The sequence below is a fragment of the Podarcis bocagei genome (assembly GCF_964188305.1).
Source record: "Podarcis bocagei genome assembly, chromosome: 3".
In the NCBI taxonomy this organism is placed as follows: domain Eukaryota; kingdom Metazoa; phylum Chordata; class Lepidosauria; order Squamata; family Lacertidae; genus Podarcis; species Podarcis bocagei.
This window is the reverse complement of record NC_138127.1, coordinates 52,252,164-52,275,452: the sequence shown is the minus strand read 5'-3', so window position 1 is coordinate 52,275,452 and position 23,289 is coordinate 52,252,164. Positions and strand designations below refer to the sequence as shown.

The 23,289-nt window shown below is 42.9% G+C and overlaps 1 protein-coding gene and 1 long non-coding RNA gene across 2 annotated transcripts in view; one reads left to right on the top strand and one right to left on the bottom strand.

Moving 5' to 3' along the window:
• LOC308583372 overlaps positions 1–23,289 on the top strand; it is a 444,074-nt gene that overhangs the window by 304,102 nt on the left and 116,683 nt on the right. The window lies entirely within an intron of this gene.
• Positions 1–23,289, bottom strand: part of PPP1R14C (protein phosphatase 1 regulatory inhibitor subunit 14C) — a 44,632-nt gene that overhangs the window by 2,293 nt on the left and 19,050 nt on the right. The window contains exons 2-3 of the mRNA XM_081187247.1: positions 2,433–2,516; positions 1,220–1,252 (exon numbers count right to left, since the gene is read on the bottom strand). Of these exons, the coding sequence (XP_081043373.1) occupies positions 1,220–1,252; positions 2,433–2,516 (117 nt within the window). The remainder of the gene's footprint in view (positions 1–1,219; positions 1,253–2,432; positions 2,517–23,289) is intronic.

Below are 23,289 nucleotides of genomic sequence, written 5' to 3'. Positions count from 1 at the left end.
AAACAAGCTTACTTTTAAGATAAGGCAGCCACATCAAAACATTGTGTCATTCATTTCTTACAGATGACTGACTACTGGAGAGAGAGAGAGACTCTTTCTCCCTCTGTCCCTCTGTTGTAGAAAGCAACAAAGGAATCATGGAAGCAGTGAACAACCTGACAAGTATATACAGTATGCTTGTTTAGCACAGTATAAAAGCTGGTGTCTCAAATGCCCTTATTTTACAATACACAGAAGACACTGAAACACATCACCGTGATGCTATGTGCAGCTGCACAACACACTTGCAAGTTACTAAACACAGGAAACTGCTATATAATAATTTGGATCGCTGACCCATCTAACTCAATATTGACTATGCTGATTAGTTCACCAGGAATTCAGGCAGGAGATTTTTCCAGCCTTACCTGGAGATGCCAGGGATTGAAACTGAAGGATGCACAACATGAGCTTCATGACTGAGCTATGGCCCTTCCACAACAGTTAGTTTTTCATTCCACATTGATTGTTCTGTTTGTCATAATTTTTCAGGTGGTAGATTTCATAACATTCAACAAAAGGCTCATGCTCAATTTACAGTTGCCTTAAACAAGGAACAACTAGGAAAATTCTATGTGCTAGTCATCAAATTCTATTCATCCCCTTACCCTTTACAAAGGATCAGTTAAAGGACAGGTGACATTGATGCAAATATTTGTACTTAGAAACTGCAACAGAGGATTGTTGCAGGAAGACCATCAGTAGTCTACTACTGTTGCTTTTAACAAACAGATAACATGTAGATCTTAAACACATGTTGACATGGACCAACACTGCACACATTTATGGAATATCTATTCAGGTTCCCCATGCAACTACAGTGATGAGCTGTACACATACATTTTAAATATGTGTGCAATGTTTGTCCAACATGTGTTTGTTGCAGGAGGAACACCAGTGCTCCTCACAGCCACATGGGAAGCTGCCTGGGTTAATAAGGATTTGAAACACGGCAGAGGAGTACCAGAGAGGCAGATCACTGGGCAGTGTGGCTTAACACAATTTGAGATCCAACTATCTAGTCAAAAGTATAATGGCAAAGTATTCAAATAACTCCATTAGCATGGATCTAGATTATGGCTATCTGTGCAAGTTTATTCATTTGGGTAAGACAAGCTGATTTGTACACACTGGACTATCATCATGTTCTTAAATTTAAAACAGTATAAGATTGGTTTACCTCTGTGGGTTTGTAGCAATCTACAAGCGCTTCCTAGAAATAAAATAAGAGCATCAGTTGTTTTAATAAGGGCAGTCTTCCTTCATCCTTCTTGCATCTAAGGATTGGACACTTTCAGAGTGACCACCACATTTGCTGGGGAATAGACATCTATTCTATGTCAGTATTTCATAGTCTAGGGGAACTAGGTAAACAAGTTCTGCCTACTGCAATCAATGCCTGGATTCATATTACCGTATTTTTCGCTCTATAACACGCACCGGACCATAACACGCACGTAGTTTTTAGAGGAGGAAAACAAGAAAAAAATATTCTAAACGAAACAGTGGGTGTATGATTTTTGTGGTTCATGCTGTGGCCACAGACATGTGATCTGACATGGAGTAGCTCAATGCAAAAATCCTTAGGATCCATGTGGATCCATGCTTTGTAACCACGTTTTTGCACCACTGCGGCCCCAGGCAACAGTGGGTGTGTGATTTTTTTGGTGCAAGCTGTAGCCATGGACATGCTATGTGATCTGATGGTGAATTTGGGGTGACCCAGTGCAAAAATCCTGAGGATCCATGTGGATCCGTGCTTTGTAACCACGTTTTAAGTGGGGAGGGAAGGAAAAGCACTCAAGGGACAAGGAGCACACGTGGGGTGGGTGGAGAAGGATGCTGCTAATAATGAAGAAGAGGGGTATAAGGGGAGGAACCAACCAGACAGGACTCGTGTAAGCGGCTCCTCTCCTCTCCCGCTTTGCTCCTTTAAAGCAAGCAGGCTCTCTGTCCCTCTCTCCTCCCCACTCAGTGGCTCTTCTCCCGCTTTGCTGTTTCAAAGCGAGCCACGGAGGAGGGAAGGAAGGGGAACCATGGATCCTCTGCTCACGACTGCAGCAGAGTCCCCCCGCCACCCATAGGCATTCCCTCCATAACACGCACAGACATTTCCCCTTACTTTCTAGAAGGAAAAAAGTGAGTGTTATGGTGCAAAAAATACGGTACTTTACTCCACAGTTAAGGGTTTATCTTTCATTTCTCCCAAGTTATACCTAGAATGGGATTGAGGTAAAAGACTATTCGACATTGCAGCAGTAACCTCCACACCTACCCCAATAACTCTGCACAGAAAATTATTCTAGGTTTGCTATTCAGACAGTGAAGAGCTAATTACCATAGGTTGCCCATGTATCTTAATTGCTGCCCCAAGTTGGTAAAATCAAACTAACTTGTAATTTGAGTGCTCTCTCCTCTTCATTAGCAGCATCAAGAAGGTCATCAATGTCGATTTCTACATCGGGCATCTCTTCCTCCTGGGAAAGAGAGGAAGTTCAGAACTATATCATTCAATTTCATTTTAGCCAGGTTAAAAATCTGAATGGCAATCTCGCACACATACATTCACACCTCATTCTACCACCTGCTGGTTTGGTCCTAAGAAGACTTGTGGCATGCAGAGACCCAATTCTCCCCTAATACACCACCATGTGAACTGGAGCATGAAACAGACCAAGACGTGAAAGCACCTGCTTGGTGGGCTTTTTGAGAAAGACATTGAAATGTGTAGTGGCTGAAATATCTTGCTTATCCATTTAAGAAACCAAGAGCAGCACAGCTAGATGTAACCATTACCTGGTAAAAATAATGCAGTTTTGCAGGTGTAAAGAGAAGCAGACTAAAGAAGAGACCTGCAAAGTATTCAAGAGGGTTATCTCCCTTTTCCTGCTTCATTTCAGCTCCAGAAAAAAGATGACTTTTTATTTTACTTACCGTATTTTATTTATTAGATTTGCATACTGCCCTTCATCAAAAGATCTCTCTTTTCACACCTACATTATGGGAGCAGCTTAACTTAGAGAAAATGTATTTCTTTCCATTCTGATAATTCCTACGGCATAATTTTTATTATTTAATTTAATACTAGCTGGTAGTATTCAGGGCTGCCCATGAATTTTTTGAAACCAATTTCCAAAATATATAGTAAACTTCATAAAATTTATATACCACTTGATTGTAAAAAAAATCCTCAAAGCGATTTACAAAGAGAATAAAACAATAACATTATCAATAAAAACATTAAGCTATGTAAAACATTCAAATCAGCAATAATTCCTAAATCAAATGTTGGGAACATGAATTCAGATCCTAAAAGGATGCATTTAAGCCTTAGTAGAGGTCATAACAGCTGGTTAGGACATTAAATTTTACACCTTTGAAGCCAAAGGATTAGTGTTGCCTGTTAATGCTAATCTAAGTGTGTTGCCGTCAGAGTAAATTGTGGTTGTGAAGATGGCATTTACCAGCCCTATGAAGAGAGACCATGGTGGGAAGGAAGTTGCCATAAACATGGCATTTAGGAGAGTTGGGTTTCACTGAAGAATTGGGACATGGGCTAAAAGAGAAATTTGTTCAGCTGTGTGACCATTAGTTTGCTGGGTGGAGGTACAAACTCAATTCCTTTCTTTCCCCTCTCCTACCTACCATTATAAACAGGAAAAAGCATCCTGGTGGTCATTCATTAGACACCAGGAAGCCACTAAAAGGATAGAGCTCTTGTGTGGCCAAATTCTTTTCACAACTGACAATCTATGGAATACTTCAAGGCAGAAAAGAAATGATTAGTAAATATTTGTTCTGTAGAGCTAACTACGAAAAAACCAGCCAAGAAAGCCAAATAAATGCACACACAAAAGTCTGAGTCAAGGTAAACTGCAGAGGAAAAGGCTACAATTCTAGTCTTTGTGACTGAAGATTTCCCACAAGCCTTCAAACACTTGCATCTGGAGGAATCTTCAGGTTTCTCCACATCTGTGTGTGCCCCAGGGATGATCAGGTCTGGCCCTTAGTACAAGAAGAGACGGTTTGAAACAGCCTTTATGTCAGTGTGAGCTCATCTACACCAACAGATGGGCAGCTTTTTGTTATTTAAAGAGGATATAAAGACTTTGAAGTCATTAAACCGATTCAAAACAAGTCATAACATTACTTGCCTAAAAGTCACTCTTGGGTGCAACCCAGCTGCTACCAAGGCACAAACTCCATTTCACTCAACCTTGAGACAAACTTCACATATGCCCAACAGGCATGAACAGAAGCTGGACCAGACCCTTAGTTTACAAACTGTCATCTGTACGCCTCCCCCCAATAGCTCTGTTTTCATAAGTTAAAAAAAATTTAAAATGTCAATACTGACTACATCTGAGAGATGACAGCATGCTAGTCTATCAAGACATCTGCCCTGTCATTAAAAAAGGGTTCTAAAAAGGAGTCAGTACTCTTACAACAACAAAAATAGTATGATGGTGGTTTGGAGGTTTGTTTAGTTTGCTTAAATGTTTGGTAAGAAGATGACATTAACTGTAATTCTTGTTGTAGTCCTCTCAGCATCACTGAAGGAGAGGTAATGACTTTTTTTAAAAAAAGACTTTTTGGCACTACTCTGTTTTCCAAGACTAGTATAAGTTCGCCCATCCCTTTTGCAATCAGCTCCTTTACTACAGTCCCACTTGGGCTACTATGCATGCTCCTGCAATTGCAGAGATGGCTGCAATTATTCTGAGTCCAAGGGCTTTGGGGCCCACCAGAAATATTTACAATTTGCTCCCTCTGAATTGCTCGGCAATTCACTTCAAACACAACTCTCTTAAATTAAAGGCATAAGGAAAGCATGAAAGACACGTGGTGGGGTTTGTAGAAGTTGTTTAGAAGCAGGGAGAGGGAACATAAACCATACTTCTTGACAGATTGTGTTAAGAGGATTCTTAAATCTGAGGATTTGTTGAGACAGTACTTTTTCAGTTTTGTAAAGTATCCTCAGTAAGCAAAGAAAAAAAGTCACTGTTCAATTTTTCCATACTATTTAAAAGGTAAAGGTAAAGGTACCACTGACCGTTAAGTCCAGTTGCAGATGACTCTGGGGTTGCGCGCTCATCTCGCTCTATAGGCTGAGGGAGCCGGCATTTGTCCACAGACAGCTTCCAGGTCATGTGGCCAGCATGACTAAGCCGGTTCTGGCAAACCAGAGCAGCACATGGAAACGCCGTTTATCTTCCTGCTGGAGCGGTACCTATTTATCTACTTGCACTTTGACGTGCTTTCGAACTGCTAGGTGGGCAGGAGCTGGGCCCAAACAATGGGAGCTCACCCCGTTGCAGGGATTCGAACCTCTGACCTTCTGATTGACAAGCCCAAGAGGCTCAGTGGTTTAGACCACAGAGCCACCAGCTATACTATTTAAGAAAGCACCAAGTAATGCTGCATCTTGACCCTATGATCAAGGCTTCAGCTCTAATCAGGGGTTTTCCCCAAAGGTGCCTAACAGATTTCAACCCATAACAATCCTGCATCTGAGTTGTATGTTGCCATGTTTTTTGGATCACCATTTGCTCATGCATTTGCACTTTTATAAAATGTACAAGTTTTATGAACATCTCCTAATAAAAGTCAGTTGCATCCAGTTGACAAAGTAGTTATTCCAAGTTGCTAGTTACTTAAATCTAATCAGGAGCTGGTTACTTAGAAGCTCAAGTTGCCACCAGGCAATTCACCAAGCCAAGGGAAAGGTCCCTCTTAGGAGTGTGGCACTTTATATTTTATGGAGTAAACCAGAGCCAGGTGTTGTTTGGCTCTAACTCCCACCAGCCCAGCCAGCATGGTCAATGGTCAGGAATGTTGAGAGCTGTTGACGAGCATCATCTGGGACACAGTAGATAATAATTTATTTGCATGTTGAATATTTGGAGACCCACATGCAGTGTCAGCTACCTATTATATACTAAAATTGCCATGCAATATTCTTACTGAAATAGGAAATGTTGATCAAAATATTATTTTGCACCGAGCACTATTAATATCTAGTTTCTTCATCATCTCAACCTGTGCTATATGAAGCAATTCTTTCTTCTCATAAGGAAACAAAAGTAGCTCGCCTGTGGCCCATTTACAATTGTAAACTGTTCTACAGAATGACAGCTTATACCACAACTGCTACAGCATGCTGACAAGTCTCCCATAACAACACAGTTTCTAAATTACATGCATCTTTTTTTAGAAGTCTGATGGTATCCAGACACAAATATAGACATTTGTTTAGCAAAGAAATGTCTCTTCTGTTTACCACTCTACTTTGATTATTCATCCGACTGAAAGGAAATACCCTTTCTTCACAATAGCCAATTAGCTCTCCTCATACCACTTTGGGGAAAGAGATTCATTTATAGAATTTTAACTAGGCTTTTAATGGCAAAGTTTAACATATGAAGTTTGGCATAAGCCTATTTTTAAAAACATGAAATAAAAAACCAAAAGTGTGCACAACTGACACCAATCATTGTCTTAGCAAGCCTACTAATGCCAGCAAAAGCAAAACCACAGTATTTGAGAACTACCACTTCCCTCTACTTCAAAGGAAGTGTTGACCTTTCCACTGATCACTGCCCACATGAGATTATTCTGATTTGGATCTGGATAGAGTTCCATTCACACAACTGGGCTTTCTTGGACTCCTTCCCATTGCTGCTCCTCAAAAAGCTATTCCTCAAGAGACAGGTGACACTCCAGAACTAAAAGTGACGCAACAGACGGGGATGCAGTGAGCAATGGTGAATCTGAAATTAGTAACTTCCCTGTTGTCCAGCAGAAGTGGCCTTCTTTTCATCCAAGACTTTGGACCCAAGCCTTAAGAGTGGTTAGCCTGTGGCCCTCCAGGTTATCACTAGCAATGCTATCTGGGGGATGAAGGACAGCTGTAGTAAAACAACCTATGGAGGACCACAGATTCTCTGCTCATGCCTAAATAAAACTTATTTTTCTAATTTACATTACCTCTTATTTCTGTACTCCCCACCGTCCCACCCACTTTATGGATGAGAACTTGCACTCTCCACACACATTCTGAATATATAAAACACACCTTGCTTTTGGCCACTTGATATGAAAAAAAGCCTTGCTTTTTCTGTGTAGACAGAAAAATGGATTGATTGTTAAGGAGGACATATGCCTGTCTGCTCAGAGACGGAGCTTAAGTGTTTTCCTTTGTCCAAAGATGGCTTTTCATAGAATCACAGAATGAATTTTCTTATTTCGATCCCAGACCAGTTCCAGCCCACATACAATATCAAGGAAGTCATAAAACACAATAGGGATACATTTGAATTTGCAATTAGGTATAACAGGGACAATACAGATATAACAACAGTTTAAAAATATATAAATTAAAACTTAGACACTAACATATAACCTAAAATTATCATTTAAGGCCTTAATCACAGTTTTATGGCAATCGCATAGAATTTGGTTACCCTTAACAAGATCTCAGGATCCTAGAGTTGTGGAGTTGGAAGGGACCCTGAGGATCATCTAGTCCAACCCCCTGCAAGGCCGCTATCCCATGCAGGGCTCAAACCTGCAACCTTGGCGCTATCAGGACCACACTCTAACCAACTGAGCTATCCAGGCTTTTGTCTCATCCCAGCCAGCCCCAAACTACTCCTGTGGCTGCTAGAAGAAAAAGATCACAGCTTTCACCTCAGAAAACTACAATGCACATTTTCCTGCTACAAGAACCACTACTGCAGAGGATCAGCACAGCTGAAAAGTGAATTACTTCACTTTGCTGCAGCGAATGACTGCAATTATGACAGGAGTTGCAAATTAGTATGCTCCATTCAAAGACTTTGTCACGGGCAAGCTGGCACCAGCAAGCACAGCTAGGTCGCTGTGTGAATGAATGTCTGGATTTACTATTAAGTATTTTACTGTTAACAACCAGGGTTATTTTTAGACCATTTTCTAGTACCAAACTTAAAAGGGTGCTTTATAAAGATTTTGAAGAATGAAAAATTAGTTGGTGAAAGATTACCATTTAGGATGGGGTGAAATTATTAAGAGCTTTTGTTCTCTTGATCAAAGTTTAATCCTTTCCCATGAACTGTGACATTCAAATCTGGTAAGTGGGAAAGTATGGAATATTTAGAAAATGTTCATTTAAATTATTTCTTTAGTAAAGACCACCACGACTTCTGCAGTAGCTTTAATTTTTAGAAGCACGGGGTTCTTTGCACCCCTAATAAGTTGGGGAAACGGTGCCTGAAAAAAAAAATCTTTTCCAGAAATAACCCCTCATCAACAGGGCGTGCCTCTGATCAACTGCTTTCTATCTCTGACAAAATCTGACATGCAAGCTTCAACTAGGCTAAGGTGCGTTCTTTGATGATTTATTGGTGTAAATCATACCAGTGAACATCAAACAACATGATGCAAGCTGGGCATCCCATCTGCCCAAGCAGCTAGACTGCTGTTTTAATGGCTTGTTAAAAGCTCAAAAAAACCCCAAACAGGCTGGTATTAGACACACACACACCCCAGAGAGAGAGAGAGAGAGAGAGAGAGAGAGAGAGAGAGAGAGAGAGAGATTTGGCTGGTGTGATCTTGGACAACATTTCCAAATGGGGCACAAAAGCAACAAGAAGCAATGCTGAGCTATAACTTAATAGATCTGGAAGGGATCTAGTTTCTTTCAGGCATGTAGGTGCTACTGACTTACATTTAGCGCAAGAAATGGTGGACCCTTTAAAGGTTAAAAACCTTATCCCCTTCTAAGTAACTTGTATTGTCAACCAATCCAATCCAAATAACTTGATTGTACTAGCCATTGGCCATGACAAATCTGAATAAAAAATAAATACAAGCAATAGGGGTGTCGTGCCACAAATAATGGTCTCTATTAGTTCTCTGCGTCTCCCTTACAGTTCATTGCTATATTGTCCAGGGTCTTTTTCTGCTTTTTTTGGCTGCCAAAAGGGGGACATTATGAATCACTGAAGCGTTTACATCGCCAAGAAGTCATAGAACCTTCTCTGCCATGGAGAGACATATTTCCTGTACGGACAGTAAGGTGAGAAATTGCCTCTTGGGTCCAATGTATAGTGGGCAATATAGTAAATAGTGCAAGGTGTCTTCCACCTGTGGTTGCCCACATATAGAGAGTCTGTCTTCATATGGTACCCATCTAGGATGGTGGAGGACATAGCTTGAAAACACAGCTCAGTAAAAGTGAATCTAAGTGAGGCTGGCTGGAGATTGACAGGTAACTGGTTCTAAAATGGACCATTTTTAGAAGGGGGAACCAAGGAGAGGTATTGTCAACCAACAAGGCCCTATTTCTGCTGAAATAACCCTTAATGGCTACTCTCCAATGTTTAGTTATTATATTTCTATCTCATCTTTCCTTTGAGCATCTTGAGGAAGCATACAGCAGCAGCCCCCCCCCCATTTTATCCTCAGAAACCCTTGGTGGGTTAGGGCATCTCCCCATCAAGGGGCAACTGAGGGCAAGCCAGAAGGGAAGTGAAAAGCTGTATCCATGGAACACTAGCAAAAACATGACCCCATGCATTTGCTGAAAGGAGGGAGCTAGAACAGCTGTGGGCAATCTTTACGGAAGCCTCCCTCCTGCACAAAGGATTTCCTCAAAGTGAAACCAAGATTTCTATCCCTTTCTGCATCACTGAAGGCATTCCTCATGGGCAAATTAAGGGTGCCGGCCTCACCCAACATGCAACAGTTGCCTTTTGATATCATTGCACCTTTGCATTTCCCCCTTCTGTTGAAGGCTATAAAAGAAAAACGATGCAAAAAAAAACACCTGCCCCCAATCAATGCAGCTTTATATAGGTATCCACAGGCCAAAACACAAGTAGATTGAAGTCTTTGAGCATTTTCAAACAGTCACCTTTGCCCACTCCTGTGCGAACATTTAATCTTTGCTAACCAACAAACTTGGATTTCACAAAACAGGTGAACATTCTGGCCACTGTAGGTTTTACATTTGCATTACAAACCAATTAAAGCAAGATCTGTTTTCAGATCCCTATGTAAAAATGCTTTTATCCTTGGATTGCGAAGGCTGGCAAATTGTACTTCATGCAGTTCAAGTCTAGTCTGTCTTTCTTTCAAGCTTAAAGACTTCTTTATACATAGCACGTAAGACACGCAATTGTCTAAATAGTGGGAAATCGTCTTGGAAGATGAAGATCATCATTATCATCATTTAAAGCCAGAGTGACACAGTCCCTTCCATCCAATGCTAGTCCTACTTAGAATAGGCCTAAAGGTAAAGGTAAAGGCCCCCTGACAGTTAAGTCCAGTTGTGAACAACTCTGGGGTTGCAGCGCTCATCTCGCTTTACTGGCCGAGGGAGCCGACGTTTGTCCACAGACATTTTTTCTAGGTCATGTGGCCAGCATGACTAAGCTGCTTCTGGTGAAACCAGAGCAGCGCGCGGAAATGCCGTTTACCTTCCCACCGGAGCAGTACCTATTTATCTACTTGCACTTTGATGTGCTTTCGAACTGCTAGGTTGGCAGGAGCAGGGACCGAGCAACAGGAGCTCACCCCATCGTGGGGATTCGAACCCCCGACCTTCCGATCAGCAAGCCCTAGGCTCAGTAGTTTAGACCACTGACATATATAAGCCTAAATCAGTCATGTCCATTAATTTTAACGAGTTTACTCATTAAAAGTATTGGATATAAACCAATGTGTTTTAACTATACTCTTGTCAAATTCCATATCCTGTGGCAGAAGCCCTCCATTTCACATAGAGTAGGACACAGTAGTTAAATGTGTTAGTAACTGATGTCAAGTACTTCAAAATGTGTTAGTAACTGATGTCAAGTACTTCAACATAAATTACAGAGGTAGGTAACCCAAAGTGTACCATTGATGCTATTTGTGCTGGTTCCAGGTCCAGGAGCCCTTGGGCAAGACTTCTACAGTGGATTCTCTTAAAATGTTATAAAGGGAGAGCAAACATGTATCAAGACAGGCAGGTGACCGATCAGCCACTGCAGCTTCTCCCTCCTGCCACTGCCATTCACTGACTACTCTAGAAGTTTTCAAATTTTTGAGTTCATGACTCTCTTGGCCAACTACATTCTTTCTGCAGCTCCCCTGTGGGACTCAGTTATGTCACCCCTTGCCTGCAGAGCTGGCAGCTTCTTACCCTTTTCTGAACACCCTTGTGGAGTGTTCCCTCAGCCTCCTCTTCTTTCCCTTCTCCTTGGGAGTCCTCTGGGCAGCAGGTGCTGCTGCCCCTGGTGTCTGAGCTGCCCCTCCTGGCCCCAAAAGAGGTGCCTCCTCACATTGCCCCATAGGGGCCTGGGATGAGGATACCCCTAGCCTTAGTGGCCCAATGGAGACTGGCCAAAGGTGAATGTGAATCAGCACGTTACCTTGGGAGCAGTGGCGTAGCGTGGGTTGTCAGCACCCGGGGCAAGGCAAGTAATTTGCGCCCCCTAACCAGTGGATTTTAGCAGGGGCAGAGAGCTGCGAGTGCGAGCATGCCCCCCCCCAGATGTTGCGCCCGGTGCGGCCGGCCCCCCTGCACCCCCCACGCTACGCCACTGCTTGGGAGGCAGCAGTGGCAGCAGCAAGCACTGCTGGGCCTGTGTGGCAGAAAGGCTCCCCTTCAGCACTTGGCACTCAGCTCCCAGGCAGGCCTTGCACACAGCTAGCACAAGAAAAGCCATCGCTGTACCTGCCTGCCTGCCCGGCCTCCCACTAGTCTGTTCATTCCCAACAGCAAGGGCTGGCGGACTGATTGGCTGGGCTCCCTTGCCCACTTGCTTGCTTGCTTATTCCAAGGCCACCTCAGCTCCTGCCAACCAGCACCCCCTGAACAGTCCCAGAGGAATCATTCACCTGGGGAGCGTGTAGCCAGGGCTGCTGAAACAAACAGCTGTGCAAGTCTTTGGGAGGCAGAAATGCGAAAGAGAATCAGAGGAGGGAAAGAGGGACAGAGGGACAGAGGCCAGTGCTGCCCACAGCACCCCTGAGCATCATTCAAGGCACCCCAGGGTGCCACAGCACACTGGTTGAAAACCACTGGGCCTACTCCATATCCTGCCCTCTCCATCTCAAGAATAATAAGCTGAAAATGTGACTATTGTCCCACTGTCTGCTTGTTTGCTCATTTGATCTTGTTTCCAGATCCTATTACTCTGATCTTCCAAGTCTTCCAAGTAGTTTTCCACCCATTTCTTGAGTGAGCAATTCTGGGCATACTTTTTACCTTCTCTTAAAAATCTTGAGATTAAAGAACCTGCACCTTAACAGTGGTCAGCTATCAGTGAGGACATCCCCTTCCACAATTGCACGTATTATGCAGGATAAAACTTAAGTTCTGGATTGTTTGGTATGTTTGGGGAAAATAATTGAATGCTGTGGCTTGGTGGAGACTCCATGGAACAGAATGCATTTGCAACCCTTGTAAATGGAGACAAATACGCAAAGTTGCAGATAACATCTAATAGGTCCAGACAGAGGAAAATGTGCACACATAATACACACACAATAAGGTCTCAAGTCACTCATTTGCTTACAGCACTGCATACACCAGAAAGCCTGCCATGCCCCGTGCCATGATGTTCTGCCTCTGGCACAAAGGTGACAGCTTCATATTGAATTACACTAGCAGCAGTGTCACCATCTCAAAATGAAGGGGGGGCACAGCTTCAAATTCCTTGCATCACAATGCAATCAACAAGCATTTCACAGGGGGAAGCTACATCTCCATCAGAAATCAGATATTCTACTGCCAGTGTTCTGCTTCAGCACCATGGGGGGGGGGAGGGGGGAGAATAAGAAAGTACAGGGAGTGACTGCCATTTGTCCCATTGGCACATTTCCTATTTCTATAAGCAGCCCTAATTATACAAACCACTTTTAAGGGCTTGTTTGGGCTACAGAGGGAAATCAGTCCAATGGACCTGCACAGCCAACTATGGTAATGAAAACTAGAGGCAGGCAGGGACTAATTACAAACCTGTATCAACTCCAGAGGCCAATGGGAACTCATGACACTTGCTGTTCTCATTGAATTCTGACTACATTTTGCCTGCTTTCATATTAACCTTCCCCTGCAGAAGTGCCTCCCTGGTATGAATACAGTCATACGCTGGGTTACAGATGCTTCAGGTTGCGTGATTTCGGGTTGTGCACCACGCCGAACCAGGAAGTACCGGAATGGGTTACTTCCGGGTTTCAGTGCTTGCACATGTGCAGAAGCGCTAAATTGCACTTTGCGCATGCACAGAAGCGCCAAATCACAGCCCGCGTGTGCATAGACACAGCACTGCAGGTTGCAAACGTGCTTCCTGCATGGATCACGTTCACAACCTGAGTATCCACTGTACACATATGGACATGTAAATCTACTCCAAGCCACAAGAGCTGTCTGTGTGTCCCAGTGTGTGCTAATCGTGCCTTAACAGCCATGCTTCGCTTGCTTCTTAGCTGATCATCTTCAAGTCTGCAGAGTCAAAACAATAAGTCACCTGCTCACCATGCAATGGTTGCCCACTTCTCCAAGCTGCCTATACTTGGGACTCCAGAGCTTCTGTTATTCCAGCTTCTCAGAGTTTGCAGTTCATGTGACCCAATTTCCTAGCTACTGCTATATAAAGCCCAGAATCTAAATCTAAACAGATTTCAAAGCCACCCTGTTGCTACCGTCATTCATTTTTACTTCCCTACCAGTCCTTATTCTAACCTGCCTATGAGCTTACAGAATTCATCTAGCTACTGCTCCCTATGATTCTGAATGCTACTTCCCTTGGAGTGGGCTGACAGGCTGTGTTCAGAGCCTGTAAGCTTTATTAACATGTTGTGTGTTAGTTTCCAGGGAGAGCAGCAGCCTTTGGCTGGGAAGCTCCAAGGCTAGCTTGCCTATGCCACTATAAATATCAAGAGATCACTACATTGTTTTAGACTCCTGCTGAGACTTTATTTCAGCAAGACTACCCAGACATCATTCAGTTACTTATACTCCTTTAGAAAGCTTTGCTGCTTTTATCTGCGTTTTAATGATAATTATTTTATGCACACTTGTTTAACAGTTTCATGGATTTTGGTTGTGTTTTATTATGTGCACCCCCCTGAGAAAGCTCTTTGATTAAGTTTTTATCAATCAATCCGAGTACATCAAAAAGTGTCCTCAACCTCAAAAGCCCCTGGAATTGTCAGACTTTGCAACAGAGACTTTGAAACATGCACAGAACAAGATGGACCAGAGAGAAGTTAAAAATCACAAGCTCCAGCAAGGGCCCAGAGCTGCTAGGAAGATGTGGGTGGGCAGTTTCTCCTTAGCTTGCCTCCTACAGATGTGTTAGGAAGTCTTCAGTGACCCCAATCTCATGAACTGCCCACTTAACTGCTGCCTGCTTGCAGTATTTGAGACTTCTAAATAGCCTGAAGCATTCTGCATTTTACTGTACAGATACACTTCAATTTTTACTGAGCAAAAACACTTCTGGAACTTCAGGGGGCAATACCTTCTGACTGGAGGTACTGGGTTTCAGGAATTCTGAACCCTGGAGGGAAAATATGGTCTCTTCCTTTAGGGGTGGGTGACATCAGTTTTGTATTTGTTGTTTCTTGCACACAGAAAATGTACAAATTAAAGGACAGCTGGTAATGCTCTTAGTACCCTAATAAGTCAGCAGGGTGCAGCAGCAGTGAGAAGTCTAGTCAAGAGGCTGTAATTGGCTCTGGTGCCCACCCATTGAGAAGAGGGTTAGTGCCGGCAAGCAGACTAGAGGTGTCCACATTGACTAAATATAGACATTTTGGTTCCCCCAGTGCACTGCACTGTCCTTTATACCTTGCAAAGTTTCCAGTAACACCCAAGTACTTCTGAAGTACTGGTGTGAAGAGGGGGGAGGAGAGAGAGAGAGAGAGAGAGAGAGAGAGAGAGAGAGAGAGAGAGAGAGAGAGAGAGAGAGAGAGAGAATGAGTATCTAATTCAGAATAAAACACATTACCTGAGCAAGTTGCTTTGCTACATTCTGTTCTGTCATGTTTTGGCTCAGTTCAACTTCACCATGTGGTGAACTAGACAGAGCAGATGGCCAATAAGCTCTACTAAACTGCCAATACCAGCCACTTAAGACGACACATACCCAGATCTGAAATTTGAGCTCAGAAATATGAAAGGAAGCAAATCTTTTACTGCTCCATAAATAGTTGTCTAGAATCAATCACAAAAAGACAGTAGCAGTGTTTTTTAAGGTTCTAATGTTAAAGTCTATCAACTAACACTAAGTTCTGAATATTTGAGACTAATAATAAATAATAATAATAATAATAATAATAATAATAATAATAATAATAATAATAATAATACAAGGAAATAGCTATCTTTCAACCTGCCTATTTCCCCTAAGCCTAATGGAGCATTTACACTTTCAACCTGAGGCACAAATTTTACTATCAAGCTAAAAATAGAGTTCAAAAATAATAATAATTTACATCTGGAGAAGATATGGTCTTTTGTGGTTGTATTCTGTGGTTCATTCTTCATTTCCTCAAATAGTGAGATGTTCAAGGACAGCACTACCTGATTTGGCTTGCTTTGAATGTTAAGCCACATAGAGGTCACCAACGCAGTGCCCTCTAGATGTTCTGAACTGCAGCCCCCATCATCTCTGACCATTGGCTATGCTGGCTGGAAGCAATGGGAGTTGTGAATTCAAGATTATTTGGAGAACACCATGTTGGCTACCTCTGCAGATTCATGACAACTTTATAATAGTTGCTTTGCTCACAAATATACACATAGAACACAAATTATGAAAAGCTCAAGTACCACATCAGCATTCTTAGCAATTTTTCCTTTTGATGGCTCAATTTGATGGCCCCAGTTTGGCAGCAAAACAGTGGCACTGACAGAGTAGGGTTGTTGTTGTTGTTGTTTTAGGAAAATGGGGAAGAATTGGCCTGCTTGAGCCTATAATGGCTATTGGGGATGTGTGCCATGAGATAGGTAGGTTGTCAGGAGCAGGGGAAAGTATGCCCCTTTCCATTCCCCTTTTGCTTCCGTATTATCTCTCTTCCATTTTCCTTCCCGTTTCTTTAAACCTAACATTGAGCTCTGACTCTTTTCCATGATTCGTTCAACCTCTCTGCCTGACAGTGTCAAACCAATATCAGTCCTCCACTTCTATCAAAGTCATAACAAAGGACAGCTGAAACACACTGAAGAGCTTGCTCACCTGCGGAGCCAACAGCTACAAGGGCTCTATAAAGTTGTGACAGGATAGATTATTCAACATGACAACCTGCGTGTGTAAAAGAAGGCTGTTTGTAGAGCCTACCAGACTTTTGTATAGATCAATGGCAACTTGAGAGTAAATAAAAGCAGCATGGGGTGCGGGGCTGGATTTACTCTATGGTGCCCAACAAAGCTAGGGAGATGGATCAGAATACTGAGAAAGGCCACTGAAATGAAGAGCTTTTGAATGTGATTGACAGAAGAGTGACCTTTCTGCTCTGAACTAGTTAAGCTTCACAAGAAGTTGAGGGATGTTTGGGGCTTTTCTATCACAACCAAGCAATATATCTAGTCACTTTTTGTATCTGTAGTAGTAGTTGCACAAGGAACCAACAGGACAATTTAGTTGAACAGTTTGAGTAGCTACACATAAGGGCAGATTTAAAAAATAAACAGTGATTAATGTATCCAGTTACATTTATTTTAGACTGTTTCCTTAACAAAATCAATATATCTTAATGTGGGGCCCTTTGTGTTCTTCTTGAGGATTCTTCCTGCTGCAGTGGTCAACTAGCTGGACTTATATACAATGTTTTCAATTCCTCTCCCATCCCATTAGTCAATTATGAGGTGAGAGGAGTCTTAGTTAAGTTTCCATTTCCCCTTAATTGAAAGGGGCAGCAAGCATTCTGCTAATGGGCCCTATAAGTGCAAATATTTCCGCTTGCATAGTGGGACTTCCCCCTCTTCTGCTTGTACCACACCCTCCACAAATCTGCTTCAGAGGGTTGAGGGAACTTCTAGAATAGATTTGGGGGATGTGCAGGGGGAGAACGTTCTGTTTCACAAGCAGAAATCCTTGCTCTCACAGCACAATTGCGTAAGTGCTATGATGGATTCCACCCTAGGTTCTTGGGATGAACGCTAGACCTTCCTGCGAAAACCTTTCTAAGCAAAACAACCTATTGTGCTTTTAACCTTCCTAAGAACTTTTGACTTTCCTATGCTCAAGTGCCTTTAAATCAAAAAAGCAACCATTTTACAACCCAAGTTTTACAAACAACAATCCAACCAGAAGTGATTGAAAGTCCTGCTTCTTCACAACTCATTTTAATAAAGTATTAAGAGATTTTTTTTAAAGCTTTTCCCAGCTGCATCTTGCCTTAAACCTCTTTTTTATTCTAATAAGCCCACTGCCAAAACATTTTCAGCATGATCTTACAAATGGCATAAGCAAACAATTTTGAAATTGGGTGCAGCATGGCGGAAAACAACTTTGTAGTAGTCCCAGGTCACCAGTTCCGGATACTGAAGTGGCTGGTTACAAAATTTGTACATGGAAAACGCTTCTGTGCAAAATACCACACAGATCATTAGGTGTGCAAAGCACATAGTTTGTCATAACATAGTGCTAGGTGTCTGCCTAAGCTACAAAGAATAAATTTTGTGTTGAAGAATTGTTTTTGTTTTAAAACGAAAACTCAAATGTTAAAAACAACAACCTTTGAATGGAAAATGAATCAATATAGCTTTATCTTCAACTTTACCTTTAATTACAACAAAATGCACAGAAAAACTGCACATTTAATAGTGTCAGATATCACTGGCACTAATCTCAGTATTGAGCCAAAGGACACTAGTTGGAGTACCATCATTTGATTACAAAACACAGTATTTTCTCCTAAGTGAAAAACATACAGCAGAATATGATTATATTCCATCCTATTCCTGAGACACAAGAGTCAAACATACACCATTTTTATCTAAATTAGATCTTGCTTGTATTAAATGAAAACCCAGTGTCACGAAACCTTAAGCCAAGTGCCATGAATTTCTAAGGTGTGGGCCTAAAGACTGTCATTTCCTTTCCTATTTCATGAAAGCCTATTTAACCTGCTTCTGAAGATATACAACAATACAAAGATGCCTATTGGTAGTTCTCAACAGGATTCAGAATGATGTTGTTATGCCCACCTCTAGGGTTGCTGTGCCCCAGCTCCCCAAATGCAGGTTGCCCACCATATTACAAAGGCTTTTCAGCTTCAGCCCCCTGGTCAAATTCTTTTCTGTGGACCATGCACTTAAGGAATTTGCCCATGCCAATGGGAACCAGAATATGCATATGAAACATTGGAAGTGAAGTGAGAAGGGGCAGAAAGAAGGCTTACTACTAGAGCGATTCCCTAGGAAATAATGGCTCTTGAGTGCTTGAGTTCACTGAGTCTTACTGATGACAGTGGTGCCTTCAGGACAGGACTTTGGGGCAAAACGTCAGCAAGCCCCCACCCCATAAGCACACATTTTATCATTATCTAAAAAACCATCAAGTCCTGAGTCTTAAGTTCCTATCGCCTCAGTTCATTTCCTGAGTGAAAGCCCCTTTCTTTCAAATTTGTAGTATTATTCTCAGACAGAAAGACATAACAAGAGACCTTGAGTTGCCCTCTCTCTTTATGGCACGACTCCTGTGTCTTTAACAATTGTCTTACAGTAATTCTCCACAGTGAGGCTATAAGGAAAACTTCACTTGCTAAAATTTGTGTATTAAGTCTCCTGTGCCTCTAACAGTTACCTATCAAAGTCAATCGGACAAGTTAAGGGGTGGTGTGCACTAGAAGATGTAGCAAATACCGGTACTCAGAATATGCGAAAAGGTTTTTCCAATGTCTTGAAGGCATGGGAGACCATGAACTCGGCCCTGAAAAGCAGAGAGCACTCTAATGCAGTGGTGGGGAACCAGTAGCCCTCCAGATGTTGATAAACTATGACTTCCATCGTCCCTAACTATTGGCCATGCTGGCTGAAGTTGAAGTCCAACAACAACTGGAGGGCCACAGGTCATCCCTTGATCTGGAATCTGAAAAATCAGATCAGTCATTGGAAACATAATACACAGATGTACTTCATAAATGAGCAACGAGAGGCCATGAGCCTCACCCTCTATAGAGGGACCAGTTTCTGTGGGGTTAACAATCTAGCAAGAAATCAGGGGGCTCTCAGGACTGAAGGGAGGGCAATCTAGCTTTTTCTGTGGAGGAAGCATGAGACAAGGAGCCAGGCTACTATGCACACCAACATGGCTGCCCAGCCTACCACCTCAAGTGAGAGCATGACCCAGAAGCCCCAGTGCTGCTGCGGGGAGCTCAGTTAGGCTCCGATTTTAAAGAGGCGTGTGGCCTGTCCTGATTGCAGACAGCACCTGTTGCCTCTGAGCTGGCTGGCCTCTATCAAAGATGGAAGAATGAGCTAAGCATGTCTCATTTTCTTATGCTTCAGCAAGTAGTTACCATATGACAGAAGGGCTGGCAAAAGAATAAGCTGCACTTGCAGTTCTGATGTCAGGAATGCCCCCCCCCCCCGGGGAATCAATTAGCAAATAGGCTGACCTGGCCTTATTAAGCAAGCCCCAAGTGGAAAGTGAGCCTCTTCCTCTCAGCCAAGTAGCTGCCTACCATCTCACCTCAGGTCACCTCAGAGCAGCCCACCACCATTTTGGGGGCAATGCAAGCAGGCTGAGGCACAGGATACAATAATTCACAGCGGAGAGGAAATGTCCCTGTTCACAATGGCACAAAGGCCCAGGGACCAGACTTTTGTGAACACAAGTCAACAACCTCTTCTCATTCACAAAGGATCCCACCTGTATGGCACAGAAAGCCCCTCCTCTAATTTAAGGCTTTGAGCGGCAAAGGATGCATGGATATTTCTGCCCCCATATTACCAGTTATGAAATCCAAGACTAAACTGAAATTAACCTGGCGCTTCAAGTTAACAACAAACAAATAGCGCCTTTAAATTTCTGAAGTCTAAAAGCCTAACTTGTCTACCTTATCCTTAACCTGCCTCTTAAGTCTCATAACCCAGATCCGCAAGCCATTTTCACAAATCCAGGGCTACTCTGCACAGTCTGCAAGTGTGTTAGGGACAGACTCCTCTTCCTGTACACTCCTTGCTGGTATCTGTGGAGCTGCAGTCATTTCAACACGCAAAGGAGTAGACCTGAATATATAGAAATGGCTGTAGCAGACCATAGATACTAAATGCATAATAGCTATGTGCTTCTAGAGAAACAATGTAGTTTCTGAGAACCAATTTTCATCGATGAGGAAACATTCCTTTAAACTCAGGATGTTATCTCATTTAGAGATCCCATTCTAATCAGTTTACAAAGTGCAGTCAATCATGTACCAATGAAGAGGCAACAATCAAAACAGGAGCTTATAGTCTCTGGCTGGAATGCTGGAAGAAATGCAGGCGCTGACTTGCTTCATAATGAATTTGGCTGCATATTTCCAAATGAAAACAGAGCTAAGAATCTGGACCAGCTAATGTTCTAAGTAGGCACCACATGGACCATCTAGAATCCAGGCAAAGTAGTTATTAAGTGACCCCACCCACTCTCACTTGCAAATTTCCTTTTCCATGGGTTACCAAACTACCTAGAGATCCAGGGCTCCATCTCCCTACTAGCAAAACCAAATCACTCACAGTGACAGGTCTCCGTGCCTTGACCTTAATTAAAACCATGTGGCTGACTGTAAAGATGTAAATGTGGTGATAGAAGGGAGTTGGTATAGGAGTAGGCTGAACTTCCTCAAATAAGGAACTCACAGCTTGCCTCCAGTAATTGCTTCTGCTGAGTAACCCCTCGCAGCAAACAGATGCTCAAGCAAGGCTCATCTGCTAGTCAGCACATTGCAAGCAGAGAGGATGCACCTTTGAGACAACTCTTTCTTTTTTTTTTGCAAAGGATTAAAATCATTGGTACTCTGAGGCTCATCCAGTCCAACCCAGATATGCAGCTGTCCCATACAAGGATCCAACCTGCAGCCTTGGCGTTATCAGCAACAAACTCTAACCGACTGAGCTCCATAAGGCGCACCTGACCATAAGGCACACCTACTTTTTTTGGGGGGAGGGGGGAATTCAAGGGAAAAAAATGCGGCTCTTGGGGGCTTTTGCGGGAGGTGGGGGAAGTGAGAGAGCCTCGCTCTGTCCCTTCCGCCAGCTCCCGCAAAAGCCAGGGATAGCCGCACAAAGCCTCCCCAGGGCAGCAGGATGAAGGCTCCCCGCTGCCCTGCAGAGGCTTCGCGGGCTACCCCAGAGCTGCTCGACCCAAAGAGCAGGTCGGGGAGCAGCTTGTGGGGCTGGCGGTGGGGAAAGCCGAGCTTCCCTCACCGCCAGCCCTGGGGAGCAGTGGGAAGCCTGCATGCTGCCTTCCCGCTGCTCCCAGAGCTTGTCGGGGCTGGCGAGGGAAGCCCGGGTCCCCCTTCCCGGGACCACACATTCGCTCCATAAGACACACAGACATTTCCCCTTGGATTTTAAGAGGGGGGAAATGCGTCTTATAGAGCAAAAAATACAGTAGTTTAGGAAATCACCTGCTCAGAGGCAACAGGAAGCTGATTCAGCTTCCTGGGCTACATAGCTGCTTGACTAGTTTTACATTTCAAGCTGTTCTATTGAAATCTTAAGTGTAATTATTAAAACTGCACTAAGTTCTAATCAACTATTCAATAAGAAGTTTCTAGACATGATTCAGAATTCTTGCTTATCAAGACCCACAGAAGATAATATGTTTGGCTCTTGAACGAAATCAAGCTTTTCAACAGCATGAAATACAGGGCTCTTGCCAGATCATTATTAATTACTTTGCCTGGGAAGTAAACAGCAGATGCTGCTAGGAGCTAAATTCAAAATGTAAGCATGTTATACATTTCTCTCTTGCACGTTGCAGAGAAGAACATTAATACCATGGTTTGTCTTAAGGTTTTAGCTGTTTTTTACATTGTTGGCTTCCATTTTAAAAGGGCAAAAGTCGAAAACAGCCAGCAATGATGCCAGTTCCAACATTGGTGTTAACTCTTCAGTAGTTTGCACACACACGGGGGGGGGGGGAGAGAGAGAGAATAGGGAGAAGCCAGGACAAGCTAATTTGGCCCTACCACAAACAAGTGTGGACCACAACACTGTCCTGATTCACACATGCCGCAATGCACACCCATGCTTTCTACTAGTATGCGTCTATGAAGAAAGGGACAGGGCCTAACAGCTTGTAATTAAGCCTGTCATTTGAAGCATAGGTAGAAATGGGTTTACACCACAAAGGAGATTGAATCCATTTTTTCTATTATAGAACTACAATTACCCTATTAACATTTAAGTCAAAAGCAAAGCTTATAGTTACCGCAGAGTAATCCTGTTGAGACAGCCTGATAAGAGGATTTTCACTAGGAGGCACTGATTGTGCTGTCATTCTGTAAAGTCCCGAGCACAATGCTAAAATTTAAAATCCTCCCATTAGCAATCCACTCAGGTCTTTGGGGACTGTGTGTTTACTTGATCATAAACTGCAGCATGGAAAGATCCATCTTACTTAGGGGGGGGAGAGAGAGAGAGAGAGAGAAAGGTGGTTGCATCCACTTGTGTTGATTACTAGCAATTCAAGGATGTGGCTGAGAAGAATAATACCCTGAATCTTTTACCCTGAATTCACAGACTCTCTTGCCCATTCTCCAGACCCAAGGTGATTAGCAGCTAGTGATGCATGCAAAAGATAAAGGGGAAACAGACAAGGCTTATAATAAGATCAATGGTATGACCTTCAGCCTTCATAATGCTCCTAATATGTTCATCAGACTTATGAATGGGAGGCTAACTGATCTCCAAGGAATTGTTCTACTCCAACTAATTTAAGTGCCCAGTCAACATTTGACCAAGCTATGTGGTGTATTGCAGTGCCTTAGGAAATTCAATTTAAATGTTAAATCTTCCAAATGTACATTGCTCAATGAACAAGTCGACTGTTAGAGACGTATTGTTTCCCTGGAAGGGCTGGCAACATTATGTTGCAAAGCAGAAGCTATGAGAACCTAGCAGAATTAAATTAGAATCACAGAATCTTAGAGTTGGAAGGGACCCAAGGGTCATCTAGTCCAACCCCCAGCAATGCAGATGAGGTTAGAGAAAGCCAGGTCTAAGTTTCTAGAGTGGGTGTGGGGAACATTCGGCCCTCCAAATGTTACTGAGCTACAACT